We start from the raw sequence: 18,643 nt of genomic DNA, 5'->3' as shown, positions 1-18,643 counted from the left end.
CCTCTTGTCTGAACTACCTTCAAACTAATAACAGCAGTAGGTAGGCCTCTTTCCAATAGAGTCCCTTAACAAAGACTTGAAAATAATGTTGCAAACAAACTAGCAGTACACTCGAAAATACTTTCTCTCATACATATAAGCAGTACTGCAGTGAGAAATCAAAGAGATTCAATGCAGCACTGTTCATAAGAATTAATAAGTAACCATCAAATATCAAAGCAAGAAAAAGACTGGACCGTTCTTATCAATGGAGCGCTGCTCATAAGAAATTAAGCAATCAAATACCGGACAGTTGGTTCCTAAGAATTAAATAAACATTAATACAAGAAAGCACCATTCATAAGAAATGAAGCAAACATCAATGCAGGAAAAATACTGGACCGTTCCCTTACGTAAAGTCTTTTTTTTTTTATTGACTTACTGGAGTTGGGGTAGAAAGAACTGCTGTTGTAAATTAAATTTAGTAATGGCTCAGCAGCTGAATCCTAAAAGGCTGGCTGGCTGCCTCATGCTGACGTCATCATGCATGCCCTGCATGTGATGTCAGGAATGGTCCAAAAAAAAAAAAAAACTTCAAAAAAGCCCAGGAAATTCAGAAATTAAAGGGTCCACACGGAAATTCGTGGCACCCCAATATTTTGCCCTCAAAACCAGTATTTGCCAAGGAATTCAGTATGGTTGAGAGGTATGATGTTGAGGTGTTCAAACAGGTAAGGAGACAAGGAGTGAAAAAAAAAAAAAGATTTTTCTTTTAGTTCTAGGGTGGAGTTTTCCTTTAAATGGTTCACTTCCCAGGCTCCTGCTTGTAACTGTTTAATTTAATCGCTCAAACCCCTGCTTACACTTAGAGTACCTGAAGTTGTCAGAGATTTCAGATGCATGGCTATGCTTGAAAAGGCCCTTGTGGTCATTAGCCTAGTAAAAACCTATGAACCTATACCATATCAGTTTGAGAATTAGCTAGTTGTTAGTAAATATGATGCAATTTCTACATTATTTCAGGATGCCCATATCCACCACGCCGGTAAAGGAAATAGTTGGGAAAGTTCATATCCAGGGCTAATGGCTCTTTTTATTGATTATATTCTCATTGCAACCGTCTAAAGTAATGTCAGGAGTATCCGATTTGCAACTCTGGGGGCTGTGCTTGTCACTGCAAACTAGCTGCCCCATGTGCAGCTAGGTACTGCTGAAATGTCAACGTTGCTTTTACAGGAAAAATGTCAACTCATGGTATATGCATCTATGTAGGGCATTTCTAAACACTAGAGGGGAAACTAATAAGTAGACCCTAATAATTTAAGGATGAAGTATTTAGGAAGATATTCTGAAGTTAAGTTAGACAGCAGTTAATCAAGCAGTACTTACCAAAAAGAAAAAATTAGCTTGTCAAGAATGATGACAAGAGGAGATCTGCCTGCCTGGCTACTACTACTGCTTGACCCACCACAGCTTCACACTGCTGGGATGCAATACTGTTTTGCTAATTTTTTCTCACCAAAAAAGCAGCACCAATCCCAAGATGAGAAGCAGGCCACAGGCTTTTTGGTGATCAGCAGTTTTGTCCCAGAAGATGCAGGGATCTGTAGGCAAATGTGGGAGGGTGACTTAATGGCTAAGGTGTTTGCCTTACAAACACAAGGTGCAGGGTTTGAGCCTCACAAGGGATAATTGACTAGGCTTAAAATGGCTCGCAAGGGCAGTTAGCTTAGTACTAAACTATGTTGTAGCCTTTTCCTAGCAGATGTTCTGAACAGCAACCAGACCAATCAGGAAGGCCTAACACAGGCACTCACTGCCCAGTCGGAAACGGTGATCAATGTCCTCTGCTCCTTCTCTCACCAGGAGAAAAATATAAGCACAGATTCCAAGCTGGTACCAATGAAGCAGTTATCAGTCAGTCTCCTGGAAATAATGTCCCTATGCTCCTTCTCTCACCAGGAGCTAGAGAGAAGCACTAATCCCAAGATGACTACTGAAAGGCAGAATGTAGGATCTCCAATAACTGCTGGTCTTGGACCAGATGTTGCAGATTTTAAAGGTAAGATGGAAAAATGGATTAATATCCTAAGAGTTGCAGTGTGCACTAAGCAGTTAGATATGAAAAAGAGGGGATAACTCGGGCTTTAGCAATCTCTGTGGAGAGCCAGTAATTTAAAAACAGCAAAAAAGATTGGAAGGGGTGGACACTTTGTATTCTGGCTCCATGGAATACAGTGGGATAATCAATAAATTTAAATAGCTGAAGGGGAGTGACTTCACAAAATGATAATAGCCAATGAAAGACGATGGAAAGAAACATGTGGTCAAATTAACATAAGGGGCAGGCAACTATAAAGACAGTTGAGTTTAAAAACACAACAGCACCAGAATGGAGAAAATTTCATTTCTGTGTCACTCAAGAGCTTAAATATGCAATTAAAAGCAGCATTCAAATAAAATACGGTGCAAAGAAAGCACACCACAGTATACAAACTAGAAGGAGTCAAAGAAGCGATATAAAATACAAGAAAATAAAAAACAAACTAACCTTTCCCTTATAGCAATCTATTGCACAGTCTGAGCTTTTCTATCATCTCACTTTGGATACTGCCCTTGAACACACTACAATTTGCTCGTTTTGGATGCTACAGGACTTACAGGTCCTTTCATTCCCCTCTTTCTCTCAGCAATACTTTCTGCTGTCATTTCTCTACCTACTGAGACTTCAAACGTACCTGCAGAGTTTCATACTTTGGTGTTCTATCCGCAGACTGTTGTCAGTTCAAAATACACAATGACTTAGGTCTTGCTGTTTTAAAGAAGTTTCTTATAAAATACTCCTTGGCAACTTATTTAAAATCAGAGTGTTAAATCAATTCAGAGGCCAACTTGCGTGCAGAAGTGCAAGCCCAATAATAATGAAGATTCAGAGATGTACTGCACTCATCCAACATGAAACTCTCACTATGGATCCCAGCATTCCACTCACCTTAGTCATAGTCCTTCCACATTCTTCACTTTAATGCATTGTGGGTACTACCAGGACTCTGATGTCCTTTCCACTTCCAGTACTTCTCATCTCCTTGGTAAGTAGTTTCCCTGTAATGCTGCACCCACACAGTATCACTTTACATTTGATTTTGCTGAAAGTGAGATGGCACATCAACCCTGCCACACTGACCCAATCCCTCTAGAACCTTTTTCAACTTTCACTAAAGCTAAACACCAAAAGGTTCATTCTGCTAATCAGTTCTCAATGTTTGCAGTGCCTACCTTTGTAGCACTTGCTTGAGACCTCCCATGTCTTTTTCACTCACTTCCTTAACTATCAAATTCTCAGGATGATTCCTCTGCATGTTACCTTGTGGTAGGAGAACACTTGTATTTTTAAAAAAGTAAAGGCCAGTGACTGGAAGACAATAAATCCAAAGTCCCACGGTTAAGTGTTACAATATTTTTCAGTTTTTTTCCCCCATTCTGCTTTTCAAGATTCCTCTCTCCCAAATTGAGAAAATGTGTGAGTGGTGCAGTGGCTACTGATAAGCTAGGTTAAAATGTTCAGTCAACACTGTTATTCTGCTTTCTAAGCTAATGACATCTAACTGAGGGATAGAAGGAACTCCACAGGAAAAATATATATATATATATATATATACTTATTTAAGTTTAAGATTATGAGCTAGTAATAAGCATCATCATGTATGCTCTGAACTTGAAGCCATTAATCTTCCTTATATGGTGCAAGTTACTGAACCAGAACAGTGCTCTGAAGTCATCTTCAAATGAGGCTACTCTGCCTAAAGCTTATCAAATTAGCAAACTAAATACAAAAAAGGTAGTAGTAAGAGAAAGATGGAGAGAGATTTTACTGCAATCACCAGCTTTACTCTAATAAACTGGACTTACGTAGATCTCCACCCAGCAGAGCTTCGGCGAGTGGTGGATTTCGTTCTTTAAGGAGAGACAGCTCATGTGGATTGGCAAGCAGCATATCTCGCAGCAGAGCTGGATTGTCAAGACCCTGAGGTGATGTAGCCAATGAAGAGTTAGGAGTAGTTACATTTGCTGATCGTGATGTTTGGGTTTCAGGTGGACGTCGCTGCTGGTTCGAAGTCCCAGGTACAGCAATACTGCTGAAGTCTATTCTGGGTAGATCTAAACAAATTAGAAGACCACCAAATTAAACAAAGTCATAGGAAAAGTGAAGCAAATCAAATTATGTAAACCAAAATAAAAATCTCGTGCATGTTCAAAAGTTGTGCAGTAAAAAAAGAAGTTATGTACTCACCATAACGTTCCATCTCAGTAGTTGTACTTCATTTGTCTTTAACCTGTGGGTTACAGATCTGTATCGGACCCAAACCGGCAACTTCTATTAGCATCAACTCTGAGCTTCAAACTCTTCCCCTTACCCATAATACAACTCCAGTGCCTTCCATCCCCAGATCAAGTTTGCTGAACCTTATATTGATAACCCGACCTGAAAAAAGTTTACCTGTGACCTATACTGCAGCCCGAAGGCTGATCACATGCCAAGGTCCGGGGGAAGGAAGGAGGGACGGTTGAAGACAAATGAAATACAACTACTCAGATTGAACTTTATGGTGAGTACATAACTTCTTTATCCGAAGTAGTTTACTTAATTTGGTCTTCAACCTGTGGGACAGAGTCCCCAGCTACTAAACTCCTGAGAGGCCTTCATGGAAGGATATTCCGGAGCACCGTGGAACCAAAGGATGCACTCCTTCTGGAAGCCAAACCCAATTTGTAATTAGAAATAAACGTATGAGATGAGGGCCAAGTAGCTGCAGAACAAATATCATCCAAAGACACTCTAGACCAAAAGGCCGCAGACATAGCCATGGACCTAGTGGAATAAGCTTTCACCTGACCTGGAGGAGACATGCCTCTGTCCTTACAGACCTGCATGATGCATGAAGAAATCCATCGACCTTAGAGATAGGTTTCCCAAAAAAGGTTTACAGAAGGATACAAACAACTGATCAGATGTACAGAAATTTTTTGTCCTATGTAAATAGAATCGTAACTGTCTATGAACATCCAACATGTAGAGTTTGTATTCCATCTTGTTAGTAAAATTAGGAAAAAATACAGGCAAATCATTGGTCTGACTGATAATGACTGGTGATGCCACCTTAGGAAGAAAGGATGGATTGGTTCGAAGGGAAACCCTATCTTTGTGAAAAATCATGTAAGGAATCTTGATAGACAAGGCCTGCAATTCTGAAACCCTTTTTGCAGAGGTAATAGCCACCAGAAAAGCCGTTTTCCAAGATAAAAATTTTAGATCTGAAGTTGCGGCAGGCTGGAAAGGTGGAGCGATCAAAGCTTGAAGAACCACAGTAAGGTCCCATGGGGGGAACAGGATCTTTGATTGAGGGGCGTAACAAATAGGTGCCTTTGATAAAGGCTTTACACAGTCTGGAAGAGGCTAAAGAAGCAGAATTCCCGCCCACATGAAAAAGAGATGACAGCCAACTGAACTTTCACAGTAGAAGAACTAGCTCAGTGTTGAAAAATATCAGCTAGAAAATCAAGAATGTTGGAAATAGGAGCCGCGAAAGGGTCTAAACTCCTTTGAGAGGCCTAAAAGGAAAAACGTTTCCACTTGCTGCGATAAACCTTCCTGGTCAAAGACTTATGAGCAGTCACCAGAATAGATCTAAAGTACAGCTGTGTACACTTACCATAAATGTAGATGTTAGAGTGTATTCACTGTTGCAGTCATCACTTTTGGGTTATTTGCTTGCAGTGGCCCCCAGTCGGCCTGATTAACAGTCTTGGGTCCTGTGTCGGTTGAGGTCCCTTCTTCCATGACGTCAGGTCGTCAAGGGTATAAAACATGCAGCCGATGACATTACATCAGTTTTTCTTGCCCCAGATGTCAGGTGCTCCCTTAATGGGAAGCAATTAAATCTATAAATATACAAGGTTATACCTCCAACAAAAAAGCAAATACACCAAAAAGCTTTTGCAAGCGGATAACCCAAATGTAATGACTGCAACAGTGAATACACTTGAACATCTACATTTATGGTAAGTGTACACAACAGGAGGAATTTAAATAGAATTAGGACCAGCTAAATGGCCCTGCAAGACTGGAGTGGCAAAGCCAGCTCTGGATTTAGAGAAAATTGACAGATGGTAATGCTTGGTGAAAGTATGTACAGAACTCCAAGTAGCAGCTTCTAGGATGTCCCTGGTAGGAACACCTCTGAGAAAGGCTATAGAGATAGATGCAGCCATGGAAAACCTATCCCACATGGGATCAGACCCACTCTACCAGGGCTGCATCTATCTCTACAGCCTCTCTCAGAGGTGTCCCTACCAGGGACATCCTAGAAGCTGCTACTTGGAGTTCTGTACATACTTTTTTGCTACAAACAAATGCAATGGCCTATCCATTTGGAAATGGTTTGCTTTGAAATAGCCTTCCCGTCTGCCCCTGCAGCAAATGCCACTGGCAGTTGATTAGATTTCCTTTGAGGTTTAGTTCTGTCCAAGAAGAATCTTAAGTTGTCAGTGCACATCTAAGTAGTGCAAAATCCGTTCCCCTTTGTTCTGTGGATTAGGAAAGAAGGTTGGCAAATGTATGGACTGATTAAAGGCCACACTGGATACAACTTTGGGCATGAAGGAGGGATTGGTCCTGAGGGACACCCTGTCTGCATGAAAGATGATGAAAGGCTCCACTGCCATGAGGGCCTGTAATTCAAATACCCTTTTTGTTCAGGTGATTGCTAAAAGGAAAGTGGTTTTCCAAGAAAGGAAATTTAAGTCTGCAGTGGCAGCTGGCTCGAAAGGAGGAAAGGTGAGCTTTTCCAATACAAAGTTGAGGTCCCAGGCTGGAGAAGGAGAGCTCCTGGGTGGTTGTGGATTTTTGGCCCCTCTGAGGAACTGCTTAAGCAGTGGATGAGAGAAGAGGGGTGGTTCTGTGTTATAATGAGCCGAGATGACTGAGGCATGAATTTTGATGTAGGAGAAAGACAGGTCTTTAGGAAACTCAGTTAAGTATTGTAAGATCTGAGGTAAACTGGGCACTGTTGTGCTCATCCCTTGAGACTGGTTCCAGGCACGGAATTGTTTCCGTTTTCCAGCGTAAGACTTTCTGGTTCTAGGCCTCCTTGCCTCTAAAATGATATCCATCACTGGTTTACTGAGAGATGGTAAAGGAGAAATTATGTAATTAGCCAGGCTGCTAGATTCAGTGTTTGAAGTTGAGGATGCAGAATCTGGTTCTCCTACTGAGACAATACAGTAGGAGTCCGTGGCAGGTGCCATGGGGCCCACAGTGACACACTGCGCAGGAGGAGGGTACCAGTGTTGGCATGGCCAGTCTGGTGCAATCAAAATCTTCCTTGGTTTGTCTTGTTTGATCTTTAGTAGTACTTTGGAGAGCAGAGGCAGAGGAGTAAAGGCATAAACCAATAGGTTTTTCCAGCTGAAGGACACAGCATCCACTTTCCAAGCTTGTTTGTGGGGAGTCCTTGTGCAGAATTTGTCCAACTGATAGTTTTATGGAGAGGCAAACAGGTTTATATCTGAGCTCCCCCATTTGCTTGTCAACATGTTGAAAATCCTTGGTTCCAGTTCATAGGTTCATAGATTAGTACTAAGCTAACTGCCCTTTCGAGCCATTTTAAGCTTAGACAATTAACCCTTGTGAGACTCAAACCTTGCACCTTGTGTTTGCAAGGCAAACACCTTAACCATTAGGCCACCCTCCCAACCCACCATTACGCCACCCTCCCAACTCATTCCATTCCCATCCCAGTTTCCATTCGTTTGGGTCCATGAGGTTTCTACTTGGTTCGTCTGTCAGTGTATTTAGTTTTCCTGGCAGAAATTGAGCTTGTAAATGCACCTGATAGCTCAGGTCTGTGTTCCACAATGCCATGGCTAGTCTGCAGAGGGGGTAGGAATGTGTACCCCCCTGCTTGTTTATCTACCACATAACAGTGGTTTTGTCCGTCTTTATCATTAATTGTCCTGGATGACTGTGGCCCTTGAAGGCTGTCAGAGCATTCTGTACAGCTAACATTTCTTTTTGATTGATATGCGGGTGCATTTGACTTGGGATCCATTTGCCTGGGAATGCACTTCCCTGCCAGGTGGGCCCCCCCCATGCATAGTCTGATGCGTCGTTGTTAAGGTTTGGAAGCCAGGGGGGTAGTGTGAATGGTAGTCCCCTGTTTTGGTGGCAGGCCTCTGCCCACCAAAGGAACTCTAGGCGTAGGCAAGGTATGACAGGAATCATTGCCTCTAGATCCTGCGAATGTTGACACCATATGCTTTTGAGATACCATTGCAGTTTCCTCATATGCAGCCTTGCATATAGAATTAGAAGAATGCAGGAGGCCATGAACCCCGAGGCTTGCAGTATTTGCCTTGCAGATAACTGGGTTTTTGTGGCCACTTGTTTGAAATAGGCTGTCAAATGAATCCGTTTCTGTGGCGTGAGGAAAGCCATCTGGGAAGTTGTATTCAAGCTTGCTCCCAGGAATATAATTTGTTGACAGGGTTCCAGTTGTGATTTCTTTTCGTTTATGGTGTACCCCAGTTAAGTCAGTACCCTTCAAACAAAGGCCAGATGATTCAAAAGTATGTCCTGGCTTTCTGCCTGAATTAGACAATCGTCCAGATATGGGTACATTTGAATATTTCTTTGCCTGCAGAATGCAATGACTGGAGCTAGGCACTTTGTGAATACCCTGGGCCAGTAGATAAGCCAAAGGGCAGTGCAGAGAACTGATAGTGCATGTAGCCTGCTTTGAAGCATAGGTACTTTCTGCAAGACTCCCTGACAGGGATGTGCAGGTATGCTTCTTTTAAGTCTAGGGTTGCCAACCATGCATCTTTGCCTAGCATAGGAAGCAGCTGGTGAAGTGTCAGCATCCTGAATTTTGGAATCACCAGAAAGGTATTTAGAGTAGAAAGGTCCAGGATAGGACACTATGTATTGCCTTTTCTGGGTACCAGGAAAAGTCTCGAATAGAACCCTTGACCCTTTTCCTCTTCTGGTACCAACTGAATAGCCCCCATGCTTAAGAGAGTACTTGATTTTGGGCCTCTGCCCACCGATTTGGGGGTAGATCTGGCCACCTGCTTGGTGTTGGTAAGGTGGGGAAGTGAAATCTGTATCCTTGGGACACTATATTTAAAACCCATTTGTCCTGGATAATGAGTTCCCAGTTTTTGGCCTGCAGGCCAATCTTTCCGTCTAAAGGAGCATTCAGTTGCGAAGTGCTTGGAAGTTTTAAAAGCAAGTCATTGAGACTGTTTTCCATAGGTGGGAGTCTTACTACTCCCTGATTTGGGTGTGGAAACCCCCCACTGCTTAGTCTTGTGTGTCCCCCCTGGGACTGAACCCTGAGGTTTCTGCTATGTCTGGGTATGGCTTGAGAAGACCTTGGAGAGGCTGGAAAGGACCAATTCTTAGAGGGCCAGTGCCTACTAAATCTAGGAGGCTGAACTTGTAAAAAATCTTTAACAGTTTGCATAGATTTAGCTTTATCTTCCATCTTTTTAAGAACTTCCTCAGCCTTGTTGCCAAACAGGTGGTCCTGATTTAAGGGAGCATCCAACAATTTAGCTTTAACATGATCAGGTAAAGATTGCTCCTTAAGCCAAGCATGCTTTCTGAGCACAGACCCAGTGACAGCAGCCATGTAAGAGGCCTCTAAAAAAATCAAATCCACATTGCAAAGTATGTTTTCCAACCTGTTCAGCAGAATGCATTAAATCCTATAATTCATTATTTTCTGCAGTCAGGAATCAACATCATTTTCTGTTTAAGCAATCCAATAACATGTTGTTCATACTTTAACATATGAAACTGGCAGTTTAAAGCCCTAATGGCCAAAGTTGCAGAAGTGTAAATCTTCTTACCCCATCTATCCAGCGCCCTGGAGTCTCTATCAGAAGGGGTAGGATTTTTAGCAGTAGAAGCCTTAATGCCCTTGGGTCCCTGTGAAATGGTCTCTGGATCCGCAATAGGATTTTTAAAAAGGAACTTGTGTGAATCAGGAACCCTGTAATATCGGTCAGGTTTTCTGGGAGCAGGAGGCAAGGAATCAGGGGCAAAACTAGATTCCGAAAAAGCATCATCAACAATTTCCAGTATTGGAGGAATAGCTAAAGGCCTATGCTGAGGCACGAGTAAGAAATCCCTAAGCCCCTTATTTGAATCAGAAAAATCCTGGCTTTCCCAGTGGAAATGCTCCCTTAGAGTATGTAAGGTTTCACCAAAAGAAATATCCTCTGGAGGGGAAGCAGAGGGAATAGAGTCCTCAGCATCAGAATCCTCATAAGTAGATAAGGGCAAATCCAGATCATCAGAAAAATCAGAATTCTGGTCAGAAGATTCATAAACAACTTCAGTCCTAGGTCTCTTAGAAGGAGGGGGTTGGCTTCCCCTGATTAGAGTTATAAGATCCGCATGCAGCCTGGGCATCGGCTTTTAGGCATGGTTCGAGATTTAGGCCTAAAAGAAGAAGGAGACATTGGTTTAATATGCAAGTCCATAGGCCTGAATACACCCTCAGAAGCCGGTGCCTGCACAGCGGCTCCGAACCCATCCAAGGTAGAGACATCCGCAGGTTCCATAGTTGAAGCATCTTGTGGCATACCGAACTCCGAATGGGTCTCAGTAGAGGCCTGCGAGTCAGAAGTAGCGGGTATCAGGTGCTGCGAAAACACCTCACCGAGTACTGGCGAACTGGCGACTGGCTTAGGAGAAGCATCGTCGGCAGTTTTGGACCTCGGCGGCCTGTTTCTGTCTTTATCCTTGCGTTTTTTCGGAACCCCGGTAGTCAGATGGCTAACCGACGACATTTCTAGATAATTAAACAGAGAACCGAAATATTTTGAGGTGAAAATATACAGACGACGGATAGTGGCTGATTAAATAAAGCACAAAACCAACAGCACGGTATGTCGCGGTCAGGGCCTAGGCAAGGAATATAGCATGAAAGAAAATCTTTGAGGTATTTGCTTTCCACAAGGAATGCAATTATTAACTTTTACAGATATCAGTAAGGAGCAAAATGGGGTATTTCGCTTGAAGACTTTGGTTCTGAAACTCAAAAACGAAAATTTCAGGAGTCGGGCTGGCACTTGCGAACTGCTTCTACTTTGGGCACCGCACTGCAAGAAAGACTGATGTAATGGTGTTGGCTGCATGTTTTATACCCCTGACTACCTAACGTCATGGAAGAAGAGACAGTAGCCGACGCAGGACCCAAGACTGTTAATCAGGTCGATTGAGGGCTACTGCAAGCAGATAACCCAAAAGTGATGACTGCAACAGTGAAACATGAAAAACATCTGAGGAGGATAGTCCAGGAGTCTTAGCAATCACGGGAACTGGAGCAGCCAAGATGAGGCACCCCCAAAGGGTGTGAAATTAGATCCTGAATGGGATCTAGAATCCAAAGCGGAGCCAGAAGATGAGACCAAGGGAAGGGAAACCATACTTGGCGAGGCCAGAATAGGGCAATAAGGATCACTTTGCTCCCCAGTCTATGAGCTTTCTGTAGAAACCTCAGAATGACAGATACTGGCGGGTAAGTATACAGAAGACCGGGAGGCTAATCCTGAACTAGAGCATCTCTGGGGGATTCCCCCGGCAGGAGGTTCAGAGAGAAAAACTTGCTGCACTTCGCTTTGGAAGGAGAAGTGAAGAGATCGCAGCAAGGTTGACCCCACTCGCTGAAGATCTGTTCTGCTGACAGATTCAGAGACCACTCATAAAGCATCAGAATGGTCCGACTTAGCCTGTCCTCTAGAATGTTGGACCGTCCTGGAATGTGCTTTGCGATGAGAAAGCGACCAGTGGAAATCGCCCATTCCCACACTCTCATGGTGTCACGACAAAGGGGGTAAGATCTGGTCCCTCCCTGTTTGTTGATATACCAGACCGCTGATATGTTGTCTGACTGAATAGCAGTCATTCCCAGAGGAAGAAAGGCATGAAGGGCCTGCAACTTTAGAAGGACCGCCCTCATCTCTAGGACATTTATGTGCAATCTGGTCTCTATGGGGCCCACAGGCCTTGGACTGTCCTGCCTGAACAATGTCCTCCACCCGAGTTGGGAGACATCCGTGGTCACTGTGGTTTGGGCCAGGGTTGGAACAAAAGGTCGTCCCTCCAAAATGTCCGGAGACCACATCCACCATAAGAGGGACGACCGACAGACTCAATTGAGTTGGATTGGATAGGTCAATGGCAGTTCCAACAGGGACCATTGTACAGCTAGAGTCCACAGTAGAATTCTCATGTGTAACCGGGCACAAGGGAGAAGAGTTATGGTCACCGCCATCGAGCCTAAGGCTCTCAACACTGATTCCGCCATTGGGAGAGGAGAGTGGGAGATCAGGGAAACATGCATCCTCAGGCTTTGAAAACTCTCTCAGAGGTCAGGAAGATTATGCATTGAAGAGTATTTATCCTGGAACCAATATAGTCTATCACCTGTACAGGATGTAGGAGAGATTTGGATGCGTTGATTGTAACACCCAAATGCAGGGCAAGAGTCAGGAAATAATCTCTGGCTTGGGAGAGTAGACACCTGGTGGGAGCAGTGAAGAGCCAATCGTCCAGGTATGGATAGACCTGAATTCCCTGAAGTCTCAGGTGAGCCACTACCACCACCATCACTTTGGTAAACACCCTGGGAGTTGTGGTTAGACCCAAGGGTAGGGCTTGAAATTGGTAATGATGGACTCCTAGCCAGAAACGGAGGAACCTCCTGGAGCATCTGTGCATTTTTATGTGATAGTAAGCATCCTGGAGGTCTAACGAGCACATCCAGTCGCTCTCTTGCAGGTATGGCATGATGGACTGTAATGTGACCATCTGGAGCTTCTCTTTGGCAACTGACAGGTTCAGGGCAGAGAGGTCCAGAATGGGCCTTAAGTCTCCCATTTTCTTTGGCACCAAAAAGAAACTGGAGTAGAAGCCTGATCCAGACTGATCTGGGGGGGTTCGATGGCTCGTTTTTCTAGCAGCTTGGAAATTTCCTGTGCTGCCGTCTCCTTTTGCGTGGGTGGTATGTCTGAGAGGTGTCAAGGAGATTTGGGGAAACCTACGAAGGGGATAGAGTATCCTCTGGATATGATTTGAAGCACCCAGCGGACAGTTGTTATGGACTCCCATGCCGCCAGGTGCAAGGACAATAGCCCCCGACTGCCTCCAGAGTAGGAGCAGTCTGGCAACCCTTCAGGGTTGCTGCCCGGGTCTGTCAGAGAAAGGTTCTCGAAACCCAAAGTTCCTTAGACCCCCCCCCTCTGCCTCTGGGCTGGCGTCCATTCTGTCCCCCTCTACCTCTGGGGAAAGAAGAGCCCCGAGTGTCCTGGGAATACTGTGACTTCCAGAACCACATCTTCTTTTGCCCTCTCTGGTTCCGGGAAAAGGACCTTTGAGGGCAAGAGAAGCGGATCCCGACGGCAGACAGGGTCTTCCCGTCCTTCTCACTCTGAACTAATGTCTCCTTGACAGTCTTACCAAAGAGTGTAGAGCCATCATAAGGGGCATTGGCAAAAGATGCCTTGAAGGGTTCGGAAAAGTGACATAACCTGAGCCAGGCGTTGCGCCTCATGGACATGCTAGGCCCAGCCACCCTAGCCGCTCCTTCCATAGCATGTGAGGGGAGTCGCATGGACGCTTAGATACTGCTTTTAAAGTGGCCATCCTCACGGAGAATGAAGCCTTGTCCTCCTGTGACATGGATTTGGAGAGAGACTCCTCCATCTCCTTTACAGGGTCACGTTGGAGTCTGGTGACATGGGCCAAGTAGTTCAGCGTCCTTATCAAAATGGTAGCTGAAGCATACACCTGCTTCCCCAGGCGGTCCATCATCCATGACTCTCTATCAGGAGGGTAGACAGAGGAACTCTCCTGAGCAAGTTCCTTCTTAGTGGCTGCATCTACCACTATGACGTCAACTGGGGAGCCCTTATTCCAAGCTAGTCTGTCTAGGGGGGGGGGCTTAGGATCTTATCAGGTCTTTTTCGGATAGGTTCCATGGTGTCCGGTTCCTTCCATGCCCGTGAGGTAACCAGATCCACCAAAGGATCCATGGGAGGGGACACCTAGGAAGTAGATGGGCCCGTGCCAAAAGCCTCCAGGAACACAGACTCATCAGAAGATTTGGGGGCAGACCAACCTCCCTGTTGGCGCAGGATCTCCATGATGTCTCCAAAAGAGACATCCTCGGGAGGTGACCTATGGGAACCCTCTCCATCATCTAAGTCAGTGTCCTCGGTGAGGGACTCAGGGGAGTTTGTGACTCCTCTTGCACATATGCTTGCAAGGTACCTCTCCGGTGGGGCTCTCCAGGGGGAGCTCGCTTTCAAGCCACTTGTTCCTCGGGGGAACCATCTAGGGCTCTTCGAGCATGGGCTGTCCCTCTGGTAAAATGATGGGGACCATACACAGAGCCGAGGGGGTATGAGAGGAGTCCAAGGGGGCAGTCAGGGGTCTTGATCCGGCAGAGAGAACCTTTTCTACCACGAACGCTGAAACAGAGCAAACCTCATGAGAAACCAATAAAGAGGCCAGTCTCCCCGTGTCAAACTAGAGAATTGGAGCCAGGCCCAAGGTAGACAGAGCTCCGAGGGAGGGAACCTGGCTCGACAAAGTCAGAGCCGATAAAAAAGTTCCACTCCCTCAGATCCGACACCTAAGCTCTTGCTCTGAGAGCGGCTCGGATCCCAGCTGGTCAGATCCTAAACGTTCCAGGCAGCTGTGTCGAGGAAGCAGGTACCATCAGCGCTGACCCCCTGACCAAAGCCAAAAGTACTCCAAACTCGAAGGTCGGATCGAAGAAGGAGATATAGGTTGGAAAAAAGGAAGTGAGCTCCCCCCCACCTGAGGGAGGGGGGCTGGCAAGACCCCCATCTGGACCTGTGTACAGATAAAATTGCCTCATCATTTTATCCAGATCCATGTCAGACAAGGAACGGGTGGACCACTACGAGGCCATGGACTCTGACCTGGCAGGTCGGGATACAGAGGCCCAAGAAGCTGGATGCGTCTCCTCCAGCTCCGGGGAGAACCTCAGAGAACGGAGCCAAGGGGAGTCACAAATCCATGGCGTCTTAGTAGGAGAAGCAAGGTCCGGAGACCTCTTTCTCTTTTCCCCTCGTCTTCGACTCTCTCTCCCTCTCTCTCCCTTTTTTCTGCTCTGCTACCACAGCCTTTGGTACAGGAGGCTGAGTCCCTGCCTGGGAGGGAGGAGAAGCCAGAGGAAGAGAGGAGGGAGAGGTGTCCACAGCAGCCGCTGTGACCAAACTCAGGGACGAGGAAACAGAGGCTGAAGGAGGAAGAAGGCCTTTGACGGCCAACTTGGCCCTTCTATCTTTTGGGGTTGAAGCCCGCACATATGTTGCAGTCCACACTCGGGCCACGCCCAAGCACAAAACACAGTGTGGCCATCCGCAAGGGATAACTTATGGCCACACTCTGTGCAACGCTTGAAAACAAGCTTTTCAGTCATACTAATGCAGAAAGATACCTTAGTTAGAAAGAAACTGCCTGTTTTTTTTCTTGACACACACACACACCCACTCACCACACTCGTATACAGAGGAAACACTTAGGGGGGAGGGAAAGCTATAAACTAAACAACAGTACAAACTACTCTATCCTAAAACACAAACTCAATGCACCAAGCAAGGGGAGGAGAAAGGGGACCTACACTAACACTAACTGGCAAAAAGATTTTTGGAAAAAGGCAGTGGAGGTGTATTATGTGTAAGGGGAAGAGTTTGCAGCTGATGCTAATAGAAGTTGCTGGCTCAGATCCGATACGGATCCATAACCCACACGTTGAAGACCAAATGAAGTAAACTACTTCAGATGTCAGTATTTCGCTACCTGCACCTTTCAATATCCGAAATTCAGCTGTAAAAGAAGAACGTGAAGCAACAAACAATGTTATGGCCCAACATCATATTCATGGGCGCATTCAACTATCCCACCATAAACTGAGATAGATATATATATATATATATATATATATATATATATATATATATACATACATATATATACATACATACATACATACAACAACTAACATACAAGCTCAACCATTACTGGATTTTGTCAATACAAACACACCAGAACAGCTAGTCTGCACATCTACCAGGGGTACAAATATCCTGAATCTGGTACTAACAAATATGAGGGAACACTGCACACAAAACACCCTTGTATATTGTCCTCACTGGTCAGATCAGATCACAAAGCGATCAACCTTGAAATAAAGGCTGAACTCCCAGCAAACCCCAGAACCTTTAACAACTTTTCAAAGGCTAACTACCTCCTATTAAGCAATGGCATAGCTAAATTCTAAGCCCCCCATGTTTACAGGAACCCTGTACAAGTTATGTAAATAACTGCATAGAAATAGCTATACCAAACTAGAACAAACTTCAAACAAACTCCAAAAACAAGCCTGCTTGGTGAATCCTCAATACAAATAGTTTGTACAACAAAATAAAGAAAATCTGGTCTAAAAACAGGAAGGGCTATGCCCAGAAGACAAAAAAAACCGCCCTCATCACACTCAATAAGCAATGAGAAACCACAACAATAATAAAAACTGGTAAAACCAAAAACAAAGTAGTTGTAATACCTTCAAACAGAATGATTTATTGTTAGCGCTTCCATTTAGACAAATTTTCAAACACTCAATAAGCAAGTCAAGGGACTAAAGAAGTTCACCAAAGTCAAGTTAGAGGCAAAAGCAGCCTCCCAGGTTAATGACAACCAAAAAGACATGCTCTGAAATCAAGGCAAATGTAGAATGATTTTGACTGACCAAATCTGCGGATGACTGCAACCTGTGTGCAATCAATGAATTCCCCAAAGATGCAGATATCCTCCAAAAGGGTGTGACACAGACAAACAACTGGTGCCAGAATCCTGGCCTAAAACTCAGTGCAAAAAAATAAATAAATTAATTAATTAAATAAATAAATAATTATATCCTTTGGGAAGACAACCACCCCTACAAATTACAACACTGATAACACTCCAACAGTAGACCCAGTGGCAACAGACGTGGGAACTCAGGTTGAGAGTAACCTGAACTTTGATCATCACGTGTCCATGGTGGTGAGACAATCCTCCTACGTGTCACAACTTATAAGTAAGGCATGGCATTCAGATCTAAGGAGATCATAATTCCACTATTATCAGCCCTCAGACCAATAAATCTGGTACAATGCACCCTTCAGCAGGTACCTAACCAGGCATCTGCAACAGCTGGCATGGCTACAGAAGTTCCTCATGAAAAGAACACTGGGCATAAACATGTCCTTTGCAAACAGTACCGAAACTCTGTCCCTGTACTTGGCCTCCCACAGACTACTGAGGGGCGATCTATGCCTACCGTACAAGGCATTCTCCCACCCAGCTCTGATGGACCTGCAACACATTCACAAAACAAATAGCACTGGAATTACCCAATCTAAGAATTTAAACCTAGTCTGTGACAAACAATACATGCTGGAGGGACAGGTATGTGTTTCAGAGATTACTCCTTCTCTGTACCAGACTACCAATTCATGTGAAACAAGCTCTTCCCTAAGCATACTCAAACGCAATTTGGATCAAAAGATAGGAAATCACAAACTTCACCCCTGGCTTTTTATGGACAGGGCAGTTTGCAATTGTCCTAAGTCACAGGAATATACCAAAGCAATTCTAGCATATGTGCATTGATAACTGGGAAAATTGGAGCATTAATGGCTAGGCTTAAAAAGGCTGCAGGGCTGCCAGCCTAGTAACTTCCTATCATCCTATGCAGCATTAGCTGGTCATCTATGTAAAGCAGCAAATCATCACCCTGCCAACAGTAATACAGTAGATCCAGGACAAAAGGTGGTCAGATGTAGGAATGGACAAAGAAAGAAAAGTGTGTAAAATCTTACCATAACCATAGATGTTGTCCTCTTTCATGTTGCAGTATTCTGCATATGGGTTTACTCCTCTAGTCTTGCATATGTACGGACGGTATCCAAAAGTTTCAGTCCCTCCAAGGTGAGCGAGACGTCTGACGTGGCCGAGAGTATGTGGGCCATAAAGGTGACGTTGGCATGCACCAGCTCTCAGAACAGAAGGCCCCAGTCGGAGTCCGTCCTAGTAAAGGCAATGCCATATCATTGCCATCCAGACAGGGAAGTCATTAGCTGACGGGCAGGTGGGAAGGAATACTACAAAGTACAGTTTTGTACCTACCATAAATGTAGATGTTCCGAGTGTTCACCCTGCTGCAGTCATCACACTTGGGTTATCCTGCTGTCAGGTGGTCCCGCAGTCGGCCCGAATTCCAAAGTCTTGGTCCGGCGTCGGTTGTTGTCGCTTCTTCCCTGACGTCAGTGCATCAGGGGTATATAAGAGGCACCCAACACCATTTTCTTCAGGTTTTTCTTGCCCCAGATGTCGGGTGCCCCCATAAGGTAAGCAAAAAAAAAAAAAAAAATATATATATATATATATATATATATATATATATATATATATATATATACATATACATATATATATATATATATACATATATATAAATATACACATATGGCTATAAAAAAATAAAACAAAACCCTTAGGTACAAGCAAATACACCACAGA

The 18,643-nt window shown here is 44.5% G+C and overlaps 1 protein-coding gene across 2 annotated transcripts in view; it reads right to left on the bottom strand.

The window, feature by feature from the left end:
• LOC122794613 (protein DDI1 homolog 2-like) overlaps positions 1-18,643 on the bottom strand; it is an 897,408-nt gene that overhangs the window by 751,769 nt on the left and 126,996 nt on the right. For both annotated transcript variants that reach the window (XM_044063181.1, XM_044063180.1), the window contains exon 3: positions 3,889-4,137. In XM_044063181.1, the coding sequence (XP_043919116.1) occupies positions 3,889-4,137 (249 nt within the window). The remainder of the gene's footprint in view (positions 1-3,888; positions 4,138-18,643) is intronic.

This window comes from Protopterus annectens, chromosome 2.part1 (assembly GCF_019279795.1).
Source record: "Protopterus annectens isolate FY-2018-M chromosome 2.part1, PAN1.0, whole genome shotgun sequence".
Lineage (NCBI taxonomy): Eukaryota > Metazoa > Chordata > Ceratodontiformes > Protopteridae > Protopterus > Protopterus annectens.
Note: the sequence above shows the minus strand (reverse complement) of the source record. Positions and strands in the feature narration are given on the sequence as shown.